This window comes from Herpailurus yagouaroundi, unplaced genomic scaffold, assembly GCF_014898765.1.
Source record: "Herpailurus yagouaroundi ecotype Mexico unplaced genomic scaffold, PumYag 139, whole genome shotgun sequence".
Taxonomy (NCBI): domain Eukaryota; kingdom Metazoa; phylum Chordata; class Mammalia; order Carnivora; family Felidae; genus Herpailurus; species Herpailurus yagouaroundi.
The window spans coordinates 12,503,009-12,520,481 of record NW_024412394.1 but is presented as its reverse complement, the minus strand read 5'-3'; the positions used below and the strand labels follow the sequence as shown (position 1 = coordinate 12,520,481).

The window sequence follows — 17,473 nt, the reverse complement described above, 5'->3', positions numbered from 1 at the left end:
ATAAATTTTTGAAACCAATGAAACCTAACTTGGTATCCAGATGATGGGGTCGAGTAACTATTTCAAATGACTGCAAGGCACAGTATGTTGTATCTCCTTTATGGGATATACCCAAAGGACAAAAGAATTGGGGAAAAATCTTAAATTCGTCCTTGTGGTATTAATAATGTGATTCCAAGATGGCAGTACCTATATTATTGGATAAAGCAAATGAATAATTATGGTTTTAGTAACTACCAAGATATTTGATGTTGAAGAAATAGGATACGGATATAAGACTGATGAGTTTCAGCAAAAACACTGTACACAGGACACAGGAGCCAACCTGATTAGACTCTCACCAGCCAAAGATGGGCAATTGAAGCATCCATGAAATAAAACTACAATGGATTTAAACTCATTAAATGTTTAATTCATAAGTTCTTAATGATACTTTGAAAAGAACCCTCAATGATCTTCTTTGAGGGATACTAAGGAAGCAAATTATTTAAACACACACACACACATGGACACACACACTAGCTAATAAAGGAAAAGAGTAATGCATGTATTTTTCCTGTCTTACAAAAATGTAGCTCAGAGTAACTACATGGTAGATGAGAAGCAGTTCCTCCCCGTGGAAGTAGTCCATGAATGCATGAAGGAATACCATTATTTCACAAATCCTAACAAAAGAATGAGTCGAGGCATTTGCATGAAAGGTCGCTTATACCGCAAAAGAGAGACAGCCTCGCATTACATACCCCCTGATGGAAGAACACATCACCATCTGGGAAGGAGTCTTGCCAAACCCAAATCTATCAAGCTTCTGGACCTAATTAACGGGATCTGCAGGTAACAGAGAAACCAGTTAAATGACACCGTGTGGAGCTCATCGTGAAACTCCAGACTGGGGAAACTCTAAAGGACAAATAACATGGTTTCATCGTCAACAACAAGCTGCAAGGAAGGAAAAAAGAAGGGATAGAGGAGAATTCTATAGATTAAAACAGACATGAGAGACACCACAGTTTGGATCCCAATTTAGATAAACAAGCAACAAAAGAAGGAAAGGAAGGAAGGGGGGGCAGGAGAGGATGAGAGGGAAGAGAAGATTGGTAGTTTGGAGCAGTGTGCACACTGGCAGGATATTTGATGATGACACTGTTTCTTCTTGGGTTGTGTGATGATAGGTATTGTAATTTCCAAAAATGAGCCCTTACCTTTTGGAGGTATATATAGAAATATTTACAGATGAGATGATACGATGTCAGGCATCTGCTTCAAAATAACCAGGAGTGAGTATGAGTGGGGACATGCAGAAGTGGTGATCTTTAGATTTGGTCTTGCATTGGAATCCCCTGGAGGGCTTATTAGACTACAGATACCAGCCACACGTGCAGAGATTCTGCTTCAGTCTTAGGTGGGATTCAAGAATGTAAGTTTCCAACAAGTTTCTGGATGATGCTGATGCTGCTAGTTTGAACCACACTCTGAGACCCGCTGGCAGAGAGGACGCAAGATTGATCCCCAAAGCTATTCTTGCACCTGGCTGGTGGGTATGTGAAGGCTTATTATTATATTCTATGTCTGAATTTGTCTGAAATTTTCTATAATGAACATTAAAAACAAATGATCCATGGGGCGCCTGGGTGGCGCAGTCGGTTAAGCGTCCGACTTCAGCCAGGTCACGATCTCGCGGTCCGTGAGTTCGAGCCCCGCGTCAGGCTCTGGGCTGATGGCTCAGAGCCTGGAGCCTGTTTCTGATTCTGTGTCTCCCTCTCTCTCTGCCCCTCCCCCGTTCATGCTCTGTCTCTCTCTGTCCCAAAAATAAATAAACGTTGAAAAAAAAAATTAAAAAACAAAACAAACAACAACAAAAAAAAACAAATGATCCTGGAAGACACATGGAAGGAGCAAAGCCTTTGACACCCCACAGCTGTAATGGGAAGATCTATGCCCATTAGCAAGACAGATCCGGCTGCTGCCTCTGGGACGAAAAGGTGCACATCTCTTCCTGCCCACTTGGAGACAACTGCAAGAATTGCCTGGCCAGAGGGGCAGGGAAGTGATCTTTGCCTAAGGGATCTGCATCATTTGCATCCATTTTCGTGATGTGGTCAGTCATCAGAAGAGCAGTGGCTTGGGATGAATCCTATGATTTTATGGCCACTTCAGCTGGAAAGGGTGCTCCTGAGGAGAGCTGTGCCAGGGTTCAGCTATCAAGAATGGGGTGATCACTGAACTCCTCTGCCCATATACCTTATACCTTCCTGAAAGGACCTTCCTAAAACTCCCAGATCATGAGGCACCTCTTTTGGGTTGAGTCCCTCTACTTGCCTTTTAAGATTTATTCATTCAGCAGCGCTCCTGGGTGGCTCAATCGGTTAAGCGTCCGACTCCCACTCGGATCATGATCTCACAGTTTGTGAGTTTGAGCCTAGCGTTGGGCTCTGTGCTGACAGCTCAGAGCCTAGAGCCTGCTCTCCCCCTCTTTCTGCCCCTCCCCTGCTCATGTTCTGCGTCTGTCTCTCAATAATAAATGTTAAAAAATAAAATAAAATCCATTCATTCATTTACTTATCCATTCACGTATCAGATATTTCAGAGTACCTCCTAAGTGTCAGGCTTCTAGCCACTGAGAATAAGCAGGGAACAGAATAGGCAAAAAAAATCTCTGCTTGTGTGGAGATTAAATTCTAGCCGGAGAAACAAGAATTAAGTAAGAACTAAGTGAACAGTGATTTCAGAGAGTGAAAGGTGCTATGAATAAAACTAAAACAAAGACGCTGGGATAGTGATTGATTCCGTGTGTGCACGCATGTGCGTGTGCACGCGTGCGTACACATTGTGTTTCAGGCGATCAGGAAGGGTTTCTCCGAGGAGATGATGCCTGAGCTGAGACATGGATGATAGGAAGGACGCAGCCGTGAAAAGGTCTGCATGTGTTCAGACAAGGGCAATACGTACAAAGTCCCTGAGATGCGAAAGAGCTCAGTACTTCTTTGGAATGCCAAGAAGATGGGTGGGTCTGGGACCTGGACAGCACAGGGCAATACGGCATGAGATGAGACAAGAGAGGAAGTAGGAGCCAAGATATGTCAGGCCTTCGAGTCCTCAGCCAGGTGCTCATATACATACCCCAGACACTTCCAAGCCTGCTAACTCATCTCCCAGCTATAAAAAGTACATTCTTTCGAGAGAAACAGGACACTGTTTACCAGGGAAGCCCCCTGTGGGCTCTGATCTGTAGGAAAATCAGTGTTTTTGTGTAGGCAATTGAATTGTATTGTATATCCAATTTGTTGAACCAACCTATTTAAAAAACCCAATTATGTTATTTTAGAATCACCATCTGCTCTCTCTGGGGCTCCTGGGTGGCTCAGTCAGTTAAACGTCTGACTTCGGGTCAGGCGCACGTCATGATCTTGCTGTTTGTGGGTTCAAGCCCTGCGTCGGGCTCTGTGCTGATGGCTCAGCTTCGGATTCTGTGTCTCCCTCTCTCTCTCTCTGCCCCTCCCCTGCTCGTGCTCTGTCTCTCTCTCAAAAAAAAAAAAAAGTATTTAAAAATTAAAAAAAAAATAGAATCACCATATGCTCTTAATGTATATAATTCCACACTAAAAACACTATTTACTCAGCTTAATATTTGATCACTTATTAAAATACAGATTCCGGGGTGCCTGGGTGGCTCAGTCGGTTGGGCGTCCGACTTCAGCTCAGGTCACAATCTCACGGTCTGTGAGTTCGAGCCCCGCGTCTGGCTCTGGGCTGATGGCTCAGAGCCTGGAGCCTGCTTCCGATTCCGTGTCTCCCTCTCTCTCTGCCCCTCCCCCGTTCATGCTGTGTCTCTCTCTGTCTCAAAAATAAAATAAACGTTAAAAAAAAATTTTTAAATACAGATTCCTTTCTGACGGGTAAGACTACATATTATCAGTCATTTCATGCTCATATAAATGAATTGATGGCTGTGTCCTTGAAAAGAGGAGAATGTAAAGTTAGTGGTTTCTTGAGCAAAGGAAGGAATCTCCAGGGCAGGAGCCAATCAGAATGGAGAAACTGAGAATGTATCAAGAAAAAAAAAACCTATTTTACGATTTTGAGTGGGGCTGTGCTTCCTGGATAGACTCATGTCCTCTGGCCAAGACTGATCATCACAGGATTCTTTTTCTTGAAATAACACATGTGTGTCCTTTCCTAAATAGAAAGTGTGAAAGGATGCACAGATCCCAGTGATTAAAATGTTCCTTCCGCCCTGCTGTTCCTTGATGGGCTCTGGACCTACATCGTGGACCTAACCTCTGCCAACAAATGTATTCATGACTGTTAAACGGTGTGCGGGAAGCTGCTCAAATGGCTGTTGTGCGCAGACATAGGCATTGCCTCCCAACTTTGCATTCAAGTGACGTCACACTGGTTGCTTGATTTCAGCCATGATAAGAATATTTACACCACAGAAATCAGCAAACACTACACATTGGGCTTTTCCTTACAGAACGCTGATGGTTAAGCACTCACCAGCATGTCACTGGTATGCAACTTTTAAAAAGTCAATTTTAGCGTGTGCCATGGCATATGAAAGCAATAGCTATTTCTTTGTTTTGCCTCTTGAACAGATGTCAATGGTATTCAAAATTATGTTCATCTTTGTATATACTTTGTGTATATACTTTCTCAAAAACTTTTCCTGCATTCCATAGTCAACTGGGTCGGCATCCAGGGTCCCTCAAGGCTATGAGCCGTCTGGCTGTTGCTCCCTTGTCCCCCCCGGGCTCCAAACTTAAGCTTCACTGTGCCTTGCCCCTCAAATAACCTATTCTTTATTTTGGTCTGAACACCTCTAGTCTGCTGCTCCTGTCTGAGGGGCTCCCCTCCCCGCTTCCCTGTCTGCCATAGCCTTACCCGTGTTTCAAGATCAGAGCAGAGGCCATGTTCTCTTTCCTGATGCTCACCCGCCACAGCCGCTCTCATTATCCATTGCTCTTTCGCTAGTGCTCCCACTAAACGCTGTCTGTAGCTCCTGAGCCACCATCGCCACTGCCACTGCCTCATTGTGTAGATGTTTGTCTCCATGTCTTATCTCCTCCACTGGATTTTAAGCCCCATGAGGATGGGGAATTTTGCTGATTCATCATTTTATCCCTGAGAGCATCTGGTACAGAGCTTTGCATACAGTCCTCACTCAGTGTGAGCTAAATTATCTGCATATAGGACTTCATATTCCCCACAGTGCCCTGGACAACATAGGAAGTGCCACACATACACACACACACACACACACACACACACACACACACACACACAATTTCATCAGTCTAAATGTGTTTGTGGACTGCTTTCATTTGGCGTGGGAAATGTCTCATTGAAGGGGGACACTAGGCTCAAATGTAGTCCAATGAGCAGCCACAAAACTTGTACGTTTAGTCTGAAAAGTCACCTTTCCCATCTGCATGCAAAATCGGAACGCTCTTGTCCAATCACGTGTTAGGAAGGCGCCAATCTGTTGCAAATCATGACGCTCCAGCGGCCATCAATGATGCAACTGTACTCCGACCGGGAATAGATCCTGCTAGAATGTTACTGAGTTTTGCTGAGACTTTTCCCACTAATGTTAAACTAAAAACTAATCTGACGTTTTCTCTTTGCTCACTCCTACTGCCAAAGAAGGCGATTCCTGTTCAGTAGTTTCATTCATTAAGCAATTATCACTTACTCTTGCCACTCTGCTAAAGCCTCAAGGTATAAAGGTGAATTATCCACAGCCCTGCCCCTCAACGATTCACAATCAGGAAGAGAGACAAAAAAACAACCAGACATGTTCAAAGTCTCAGGTGAAATAGATCCCCAAGGCTCTGACAATGACCCACATCAGTGCCTTTGCCCATTAGACCCTGCCATCTGTCCCCACATGAGACGTTTGCTGCAACTCCTTTTCCATGATTGCTTTTGGTTTGAGTGACCTTGGAGACAGCCTGAAATCCCGTGCTTGGAAGGGTGCTTTTAGAGTAACTGGTCTGCACTTATGTGCTTCAAATAGAATTTCACAGACCTCTAATTATCTTCTCTTACCAGGCAGCCTAAATGACTGACGACCAGCTCTTTAGTTACTCCAAGAATGGATTTCTATTCAGCCCGTGCCCGGGATGCATTAGGATGCCCAGAACGCGTGTGCCTGCTCTGAGTGGCACGGGGCAATTAACAGAAGCCAAGCCATTTGCAGAATGCCTCAACTTCCTGCTCATCTCTGAGGCAGAAACTTGTCACACCTTAACCTCAGGAGGCTCATCTGCAGAGTTATTTCCCCACCCTCCCCAAACAGAGCCTCTGGTGTCAGATTCTCCCCCTTGCTTTTTGCAAACATAAGCACTCGGCTGAAACAACAGCTATGACTCAGTTCCTAGCTAACGCTGCCTGAATTGATTTAGTCTGAGTTCAGATTTAGCACATAATCATGTTCAATTTGCTCCACTGCACTGCCTCGAGATAAAAGGCTTGGGGGAAAAAAATAGCTTCAGCTTGTGTCAGTCTTTGTGGTGATGTCATTGCCATGAGCGAGCCGGGCCGTTCATTACTCTGCTGTGCAGCCTCAGACGCGGGCTGCGTGCGTGCAGAGGGAGCGGGCTCCAGGTGCCGAGCACCGGCGATCCCCAGGGCGAGGCGACACCCGGGCTGGCCACGGCAGCATCCACCTGGCGGCTCTTCCCATCACGCACAGCTCTGAGGTCGCCTGGCTCTTGATTGAAAATTCAGGAGGGGGAATGCCAGCCCCTAGCATGGACTGTGATGTTTCCACTCTGGTTGCCTGTGTGGTGGATGTCGAGGTCTTTACCAATCAGGAGGTTAAGGTATGCACCTGCAATCTTGTGTTTCGTTGTTGCTGTTACCGAAGCTGCTCAGCAGAGCCTTTTTAGCTTAAGGAAACGGGACTTTGGTTCATAGTTTTCAGCTCCCAGACAGCGCTAGAAATGCCAGCGGTGAGTGCATGCCTGTGTTAATGAGAATAAGTTAGAAGAGGGACCGGCACGGCACATTAATTTTGAATGTGCAAAGCTCGACCGTGGTCTGTTCTGCCTTTTCTATTAGGTGATCCCCAGTCAGCCCTTTCACAGTAGACATGTTTTCGTTGTCTCGTATCTGTGTCAATAGGGAGAATTTGCCGGTCCTTAATGTTGAGTGGGGTATTAGATCGACGAGTGAATGAAAAGAAGCACACGTAATAAACACTGCACCCGGGACACCCTGATAGTGGGACAAGCAACCCCCTTCGTGGCATGTCACTTGACGGTGCTGCGGTGCGGTCTTCATACTGAACAAAAGCTGTTCCACAGATGGCAGTTTCAATCTCTAGCTCCCTGGAAATCAAAGTTGGAGGGCAGCCGCCTCCATTTGCTTTGTCAGGCAAAGGAAGCAAGTCATTTTCCCTCAGCAGTTGTCCATAAAGAAAGTTCAGGCATAAACAGCTTTTGCATCTTAAGACGGAACGTTCCAGGCCGTTGGTCCTCACAGATTGTCTGCCGCTATTGTTTAATTGTCACGGGTAATTGTCCCCTGATGATACTCAGCCTTTTTTGTTTTTTTTCCATTTGGTTTTATATCATGAACAAGATTCCGTGCTTGTACAATGGGAATTTTGATTTCTCCTCTCGTACTGAAAAGAAGAATGGGCAGAAGCTTCTTGTGTAAACAGTTGACACACACAGAAAGGACAGTTACTCATTGTGTAACGGGAGGAAGAAAAGGGGAATTACATTGCATAATCATTTTCCACCCTCGCCTTAGTCTTTACTTAAAGGAGGTCCCTGAATTCTTTATTGTTGACTGTGTAGGTGACACCCCGCTGCTTCCCAGGTGGGGATTTTTGCGTTCCCTACATTTATCACACTTGGCTCTGTCATTCAAGACTGCGGTGTCGAGCACTCTTGAAACAGACTCAAGAGTCCGGTCTGGTGTTCCTGCCTATTGCAGACGTGTGGCTCCACGTTCACCAATTCTGCCAGCGCTGTGGAAGTGTCTACCACCTGTCATATTGAGGTTCAGAAAATCAGAATGCGGTGGTTTGGCACCCCCTGCGGTGGTGTCCAGAATGGAAACACGCGTGCAAAGAGTCCCGGTCCTGCCGCTCATACCTGCCATAGCCTTTCCGGAGAGAGAGCAGCCATCAAAGCCCCTCCAGTTTAAAGCCAACTCAAAGCGTGGTGCGGGTAACTGAGGAGAGACACGTCTTCCAGCAACTGCTGGAACAGAATTACGTGTCTGTAAAGCAAAACTTTATATATAGTTCCCTCGGTCCTTACCCGTTCTCTGTTGATTACATGCTTGCTCTGCAAATGTCGTTAAGATCATCTGAACTTTTTTGGGTCCAAGAAATGATAATGAGGAAATGTGTATTAGGGATCTGCGATATGCCAGGCCACGGAAGGAGCTTAAAATACGCTTACATGATGGAGGTGTCTGCAACAAAGACATACAATATTTCTTAAAGACAGGGGGTGTTTTGTGGAATGACGGGGACGCAAAATTTGTGCAGCTGGTTGTATCTGAATGGTTGGGATGGCTTCGTGGAGAAAGTGATAACTTGAACTCGAAGATGGGTGGATTTTGATACAGAAAGGAGAGGCATGGGGACGGGAAACATTCCATTTTGCAGTCAAGTGAGTCAATGCATTTGACTGCAGTAGGATGTCTGTGAGGGATTGGAGAGGAAACAGCGGAGTGTGGCAGGGCCAGATTATAAAGCAGCTGATGCTGTTCATCAGAAATTCATGGGGTTTTCTGGCAAGACTCTCACCAGAAAGACACATTAGATGTCTTTACTGCTAAACACCGCTGAATCACAATGGATTTGTTTCTTTGGGTCAAATCTTTTCTGTGCCTTATTTTCTCACTTGTAACGTGGGTATAAGAGTAGTTTCTACCTCGTTGGCTTGGTAGGAGGATTAAAGAAAATAATACATGTGAAATAATTAACACAGTGCCTGACACATCTTTAGTGTCCAATAGCTGTTAGCTGTAGCCATAATTGTCGCTGTCATCTTTTGAGACATTCTCTGAAGGTGATAGGTTATTTTGGCCAGTTAATTGGAATGTCCTAACTCCAGCTGAGTTTACACTGACCATCCGGGACACAGAGCCTGTTTTCCCTTCCAAATCCCCAAACACATACACACACACACACACACACACACACACACACACATACACACACACACGCACACACATACACACACACAACACACACTAGCAATTTAGAAAGCACAGCTCTTCCTTTCAGACATTTAATCATTTAATGTAAAATGGTGACATCATTATCAAGCAAAGACCTAATTTGTACTTATGAAAAAGGGGGGAAATGAACAAACTAAGGCAGGCTAAGGAGGTTTGTTGAGAGGTGAGCACTGCTTATTGTCAGGAAGAGATGTTCAAATGTAAAATGCTGGCACCAAAGTTTCTCCCAAGGTAAATTTCATTAATCACCAATCCCTGATACAGGGTAGAGCCAGCAGTTCCTTTCTTCAGAGTCTTTAATAATTAGTGTCAGAGCAAAGGAGGTACCTAGGGAGGATTTGTCTCACCTGCCTGCATCCAGCTTGATTAATCTCGGGCCTTTTTGCGTTGTACAGACGCTCACTTTCTACACATAGCACCCATGCAAAAGCATGGTTATGCAAGGCACTCTTCACAAATGCAGTCGTTTATTTGAAAGGAGTAGAGGAGGGGCGCCTGGGTGGCGCAGTCGGTTAAGCGTCCGACTTCAGCCAGGTCACGATCTCGCAGTCTGTGAGTTCGAGCCCCGCGTCAGGCTCTGGGCTGATGGCTCGGAGCCTGGAGCCTGTTTCCGATTCTGTGTCTCCCTCTCTCTCTGCCCCTCCCCCGTTCATGCTCTGTCTCTCTCTGTCCCAAAAATAAATAAATGTTGAAAAAAAAATTAAAAAGAAAAAAAGAAAGGAGTAGAGGCATATGCAAATCTAGTATCTTTTTTATTTATTTATTTATTTAATATGAAATTTATTGTCAAGTTGGTTTCCATACAACACCCAGTGCTCATCCCAAAAGGTGCCCTCCTCAATACCCATCACCCCCCCCCCCCCCCCCCCCCCCCCCCCCACCATCAACCCTCAGTTTGTTCTCGGTATTTAAGAGTCTCTTATGCTCTGGCTCTCTCCCTCTCTAGTATCTCATCGCAACTTAGAAAGCTTTATCCTCAATGGATAAAGATCCTCAGTGGATCTCAGCTGGTTGCATTGAGGGTCCTTCGGGCTCCCGTTTCCTAAATTGTGTCAAATCTGCTAGAGCAATAGTACCGAAAAGAGGAAGAAATCAAGCACATGGAGTTCTGCCATATTTGTCTGTCTCCAAGAAGTCCCGTCGGTGGTGGTATGAACTTAGTGGTCTGTTTTATGGCAGAAGAATGTTCGGAAAGATGAAGAAATTTGAAGCCCTCCCAATAGAAGGAAAATGATCTGATGAATGGTAGATTGTGCATGTGTGTGTGGGGGGTTGATTTTGTCCGGTGTTCTTCTCATATTTCTAAAAGTGATCTTCCTCCTCCACGGGGAACCACACCCTTGAGAAAATGAAAGGGATCTAAATATGGATAATGAAATTTATATTTCACGTTAGTCCAGTGGTTCTTAAACTTGACTGCACATCGGTATCCCCTGGAGAACTTTAAAAAGTATTGACAATGCCCAGGCCTCAAGCCCAGAACTTCTAACTTGGCTGATCTGAATGGATTATCATATAAAGTCAGCATCTTGTCTCTCTTAGGCACAGCTAAGTGAAGATCTGGCCAGTCAAGAATTACCTAGAGTAACCTCTGCTTACACACTTTGAGCCATATCCCCCAAATGAAGGTATGATACATGCAGTTTTAGCAGCAATGTCGCTAAGCTGCCAGAAATGTTGAGACTCACCCAATACTTTTGACCAGTTCACCACACCTGCGTTGCTTCCACCTGGTTCTGAGCCAATGCTAAACACTCTTCTCCACTGCTGGCCACCATGGGTGGCCTTCTCAGAGCTACAGAGGCAGCCTGCAGCAGAATATCTCCCATCCCCTTGGGGACGTCCAAGGCTGGGACTATCCGTCCTCTGTAATAGAAGCCTTTCCTACAGGAAAGAGGTGGATGCCTCCTCTCTGGGGTAGAGGGCTCCTGATTCATATTCCATGGATCCAGTCTTTTCTCCATGGGCATTCATACAGGGGACAGGGGGGCTCACAAACTCCTTTCTTCTCATTGGGAAACAGGCAGGAAACAGGACAGATCTTATTAGAAAAACAAAAGTTTCAAAGGTAGTAGAGATTTGTTCATTCATTCAAAAACATGTGTGGTGCACTTAACTACTTGCCAGGCAATGCTTTAGACACTGGGAGATGGGCAAGACAGACATCCCTGCCCTCATGGAGTGTATAGTCTAACAGGGGAGGTAGACAGTCAACCAGTAAACAAATAAACGTATTCTGTAATTTCATGTAGTGATAAGGGCTATGAAGAAAAATGAAGCTGTGAGGGGATAAATTGTTGGAGGAGGGGGTTGCTTTGGGGGCCCTTCAGGCTCCAGTTTCCTAAATTTTTCCAAAGCTGCTAAATCAACAGTACCAAGAAAGGGGAGGAAATCGGGCAAATAGAATTCTGCCCTATTTGTCTTTCTCCGGAAATTCCATTCACGACTTTTGAATGGATGTCCAGTAGAAACATTTCTGGGAGGTGACAGTTTATTAAATGTCATTGTTGCAATGTCATTCAGAGATCTAAATGAAGTGAGGGAGAGAGCCACATTTAGATCTGAGGGCAAAGCATTCCAGTAGAGGGGACGGTAGATGAAGAGAGGCCATCTTATTTGAAGTTCTGCTGTTTTACTCAGGACCCCATTTAACCTATTTCAATCAAGCATTCATTCAGAGACCCACTGAGGCTATTACTATCTTAGGCCCTTATTCAGATTTTTAAAAGATTCTTCTTTCTAGAAGCTGTGCTTAGGCTGATTTCCTCATGCTACATTTTAAGCCTGTTAGTTCTCTGGGGTGAAGAAGTAATATAAGCAGGAAATTATTCTCAGCATAATAGTTCTTCCTATGCTTGGAATCTTAGGGTTTCTCTAGGACTTGCCCTTGCACTCCCCCCCCCACCCCACCCCCACTTCAGAAAGGCCAGGGCCTTTTTAAGGTCAACTCCTAAGTCCTACTTTCTCTCCTCTGCTTTTGAAATCGTCCCAGTATCCTTCCAATCCATGTAACCTTGGGCAAGTCTCTTAACTTTTCTGGACACATGATAATCATGCTGAGGGAAATGCTCAATGCTTTGTGTATTTGGTTTTCTTTTTCACACAATAGTATGAGGTGGCTGACTCATGGTCTGTGTCATGCTGTTGTGTGAGTTATGTAAGAAACCAGCACATCGAGGCCACTTAATACAATGAAATCTCTTTGTCATTTTGAACCACTGGATATTTCAAATTACTTGTTTTGTTTGGTGGGATCGTAGGAGGAGAAGGCTGGAGCAGAGCTGGTATGATACACTGTGTACCTTGCTTTGAGGAGAGAGACAAGCAACACAGTGAATATGTGGGTAATGAGTATTGCGGGTTGTTTTGGACGAGACGCTTGTGGGTATTTGTCAGGAGAGCTGGTCAAGCCTCATGCCTATTTCTCCTGCTTCTTGCAAACACAGTGCTGGGTAGAGGGTCTGACTGCAACCATGACCTTATGGTGATCGCAACAATGACCTTGTGGTGACCACAACCATGACCTTATGTCTCTACAGAGCTCTACAGTTTCTTTCAGAGTCTTCAGAAACCATTGCACTCACTGGGTAACATTGACCACTTTGAGCTGTACATGATTTAGTTTTCAACAAAGAATGAAACCCTCTAGAGTATACATGGTAACTTAGAGTAGCCAAAATGTTACTCATACTGTCTTTGATGGCTGTAATATTAAATAACATTTGTTTCATATATCTGTCCACTTTATTTTCTGACCACCACAAAGGAGTGTATGGGAGGGTGGGTGGGGTGGCATATTCATAGCAGATCTTAACCCTCCAGCAAAACAAAAACTTGCTCTTTTCTCCAATAATAAAATGTGCCGGAATTGAGGTCATTTTTGAAAATAAATGACTTAACGCAAAACTGAATGTTAGAAGTTAACCCTAAAGATACTTTGAGGAACCTAATATTCTTAGAGGTGCTATATTGACTATTTTCTTGCCTCTGAAGAAAGTAGCAAACATCTTTCACAGACTTGGAAGAAGTGATTTTATGCAAGTGGCAGATGCTCTTTGAGAAGGTTAACAGACAGATTTCTCAGCCACCTGTCATGTTAGGGGAAGACAAGGTATAATATTCAACTAATGACATTGTCAAGCAGGAAAGTCAACTAAAAACTTGCTTATCTGTTCAAAGAGTCTTTTAACTGTTGGAAAGTAACTGAGACACTGACAGTTTCCACCTCTACCCTAAGTGCCAGATTTATTGAGCGACAACAGTGACACAACATCCTTGTTAACACTGCTCTCCTAAAGTAGTAGATTTAAATGTAAAACTCAGAGAGTACGATTTGCATCTGATTCTGTTCAAATACAACTATCAATAATTTATAATAGCCTGTTTTAGTACTTTCTGATGAAGCTCAGAATTGACAATAAGGAAAATGATATCTGAAACATTTATTATCACTTGATCTGTTCAGGTTGTAAGCTTAGTAGCCATCGTGACTTTGTGGTGAATAGCTCAGCTTTCCAGAGAGGTCATAAACTCTCCAGCCCACGCGTGGCCTAGAATTTGTTTACGTAAAGAGAATGTATCCTTTCCCAGCTCTAAATCTAAACTCATTCCAAATACGACTTATAAAAACACAATGCAATTTCATTTAATGAGGATTTCAAGCGGGTACAAGTTGTATTCTCTCCATTTTATCTAGAATGGAGAATTGAAAAGTAGTTGAGAATGAAATACCTACCAAGTTAGACCTTCCCTTGAAAATATTCACTGTATGTGCTCTTTCATATTCCTTTTTTGATGAAATGTATCTAGGTGGAAAACACACACACACACACACACACACACACACACACACACACACACAACAATATGTTGCATATATACACTATATATTTTTCTTTTTTCTTTTTTTTTCCTTCCATGGCCGTGGAAGGTTTCTTCTCTTCTACTCTGGCCTATCTAGGTCTTAAACTTGTCAGGGGATTAAGAGCCCAGAGAAGGTTCCTGTCAAAAAAAAAGTTAAACAGAAGCCTAAACAATTCCTGAAGGCAGGGGAAATGCTAGGAAACCCATGGTCTTTTCTTCTTATTATTATAGACCAAAGGGATCTGTATATCTCTACAGTCTAGTGGCACAATTGCTCCTCCAGAATCCGGTATGTGAGCCCTGAACTATGAACACCTATTTTTAAAGGTTTTTCAAAAGGTCTTGATCCCTCCGCTTCTAGCAAGATGATGTTAGCAAATTTATCCTTCTCTGGTAGATTAGACCACAGACCAGCTTTGATCCCTCAAAATAGCACCTTCCATAATATTCTTCGTGTCCCAACAATAAGGTAGTTTGCTGCTTAGTTGTAAGATTTTTCCGTCATCTCTGGTGGTTCTAAAGGAATAGGTGATCAGTGTTCATGCTGTGCCCCAAAGATTTGATTTCGGGGAGCCATTTAATATGTTGATCATTAAACCATTCCACATGATGACAAATGTAAACCCCAAGAGATTTTCATCTCCTTAGAACAATATTATATGTTATTTAGAAATTCTAACAACTCTTCCCATTCACTGAATAGTTCCTTTTTTTTAAATTTATTTATTATTTATTTTGAGAGAAAGAGGGCACGAGAATGAATGGGGGAGGGCAAGGTAGGGGGAGAGAGAATCCCAAGCAGGCTCCACGCTGTCAGCACAGGCCCAATGCTGGGCTTGAACTCACAAACCATGAGATCATGACCTGAGCTGAGATCAAGAGTTAGAGGCTTAACCGACTTAAGCCACCCAGGCGCCCCCAATTCACTGACTACTTCTAAGTGTCAGCAAAAGGCACACACCAGGCACTCCTTGACATCCCCTTAATAGGCCAAGGCTATTGCCCCATTAAAAACAGATTCCTGGGGCGCCTGGGTGGCTCAGTCGGTTAAGCGGCCGACTTCGGCTCAGGTCATGATCTCGCAGTCCGTGAGTTCAAGCCCCGCGTCAGGCTCTGTGCTGACAGCTCAGAGCCTGGAGCCTGTTTCGGATTCTGTGTCTCCCTCTCTCTGACCCTCCCCCGTTCATGCTCTGTCTCTCTCTGTCTCAAAAATAAATAAATGTTAAAAAAAAAAATTAAAAAAAAAAAACAGATTCCTAATCAGAGAGACAAAATTTTTTGCCACAAAATCACGTAGCCGTTACTTGGCAGAACGGGGAATCATGTGGTTTGCTTCATTCTTTCTGCTACTACAGGATTAATCCCCAAGGATTAATTAATAAGCCATTATTTCATTATTGGGGGAAAAGATGTAACTCTTAGAGGATAAGACATTGAACTCATATATAATATTTCTTCTAGTATTTGAAACACCCTTTCTGGCTTGTATTTCTTATCAGGGGTAGGAATACTACTTTTTTTTCTATAGATCCCTAGTTGAGATCATTTTACTTTTCTCCATAAATCTAACATTGTGACAATCCTAGGCATAGCATCGGTTCTGGATTTCATTTTAAAATTTGCTTCAAAATCTAATAATGCCATCTAGTCGTGGGGAGGAGGGAAGGAAAGTGATGGAAAACCCTAGGGCTCACCAATAGACTGATAACACCTGGCGTGACGGCTCTTCTGCTGCTTTCCTGGGGTCACGAACATTTTCCACTGACGGGCGAGGGGTGACCTGTGAAGAACTATGGAGCAGCAGTGATGAGAGTGCTAATCACAATAATAATAATTTACTTGTGGACAGTGCTTTCTAAATTACGCAAAACTCAGCGTTCTCACAGGACGCTTCCAAGGTAAATAAGATCACACAATTCATAAGGGGAAGCTGGGACTGGGATTTTGTTCAGAACCCAAGATTTCTTGGGGTATTATCATTGCCTGCATCGATAATACATCTAATAGAATTGATTTCATCTTCTGTGACTTCACTGAGCTTTTAGTATTGACTAAGACAGTCATCTCAGGCCACTTTTCCTAAAATAGGAAGCATCAGCAGTGAGCACACTTAATAATAGCAACAGTATATTGAGCACTTACCATTTGTCAAGCTCTATGCAGAGTGCTTTTATTCATTCATTGATTCATTCATTCATTCATCAAATATGTATTGAGTGCCTTCCTTGTTCAAGGTCTCACACTAGACTCCAGAGATACAGAGATTAATGGTCTGTTGGGTGCAAAAGCCTGTGCTCTGTCATGATGCAGTATTGGCCTTTACTCCACTCCATTTCATTTTTCCCAAAAAAAGACCACACTGCTCCAGCCTCTAGAGAAGCCTCCTTTGTTGACATAGGGCATGTGAGAAGGAAGCAACCCCAGCCTCCAAGTCAGACAGCCTAATACCTAGAATTCTCTGTTTGGCTAGTTGGATACTTACTGACTCTGTGACCTTGAGCAAGGAGACCTACTTCTTTGCCTCAAGTTTCTTCAACTACCAAAGGAAGAAAATAATAGTATCTACCTCAGAGGTCAGTAGCGGGGAGCCCCTGCATTTGAGTATATAAAAAGACTTAACACAGTGACTAGCAGACAGAACAGGCCTAAGTAAAGTTAGCCTTCGTCACCATCACCATCATCATTTTCAATATTAGTAGACTTCTGATATAGTTTTGAGTTATCTTGCCCGGGCACTTTACTTTTCCCGCCCCTAATTACATCATACTCTTCCCCTGCAGTTTTCAACTCAGCTTTGCACAGGGGCAACAGCGCCCTTCCTCAGTGACACTCTGAGGTCACAGAACTGGAGTGGGAAGCCCCTGGCTCAGCAACCGGGGAGGAAACCAGAGACCCAGACAGGTGGCAGGGATGCTGCAGGTCTCAGGCTGTGTGTCTTCGCTGGTTTGTGCCTCCTCCTGTCTTTTCCAGATGCCCCTAGGTAAGCGTCCCCTTGAGAGCAGGAGACAGCAGGAAATCAAGTGGCTGGATAAACAGGAAGTATCCTCAGTCCGCAGCCACTTGGGGGTGGAGGAAGTGAAGCCATGCGGAAGTTGCTGATGTGACTGAGTTAATGGAAAGGGAAGCAGTCTGGAAACCCCCCACCCCGACTTGGCCAAAATTCAGAGGCTCAGTGGTTCCCATCTCACTCAGAATAAAGCCCAAGGCCTTGCTGTGGTCCTCAAGGTTCATCGGACCTTACCCCAGCTGCCTTGTCCACCTCATCTCCTCTGGGTATTTCTTCCTCTCACTTGGCTCTAACCACCTTGCTCCCGGCACATGCCAGGCAAGCTCTTTAACTTGTGTTTCCTGTGAGCTCTGCTCGAAGTGCTCTTAGAGTCCACCTGGCGGTCCACCTGGTGTGCTC

The 17,473-nt window shown here is 44.2% G+C and overlaps 1 protein-coding gene across 3 annotated transcripts in view; it reads left to right on the top strand.

Annotated features, from left to right (window-relative positions):
* RCAN2 (regulator of calcineurin 2) overlaps window positions 1–17,473 on the top strand; it is a 275,947-nt gene that overhangs the window by 167,200 nt on the left and 91,274 nt on the right. Inside the window, exon 1 of one of the 3 annotated variants that reach the window (XM_040473684.1) lies at window positions 6,537–6,824. The exons of the other annotated variants lie outside the window; for them this stretch is intronic. Coding sequence (XP_040329618.1) covers window positions 6,738–6,824 — 87 coding nt within the window. The 5' untranslated portion in view covers window positions 6,537–6,737. Of the gene's footprint in view, window positions 1–6,536; window positions 6,825–17,473 lie in introns of those variants that run through there. 3 annotated transcript variants of the gene reach the window in all.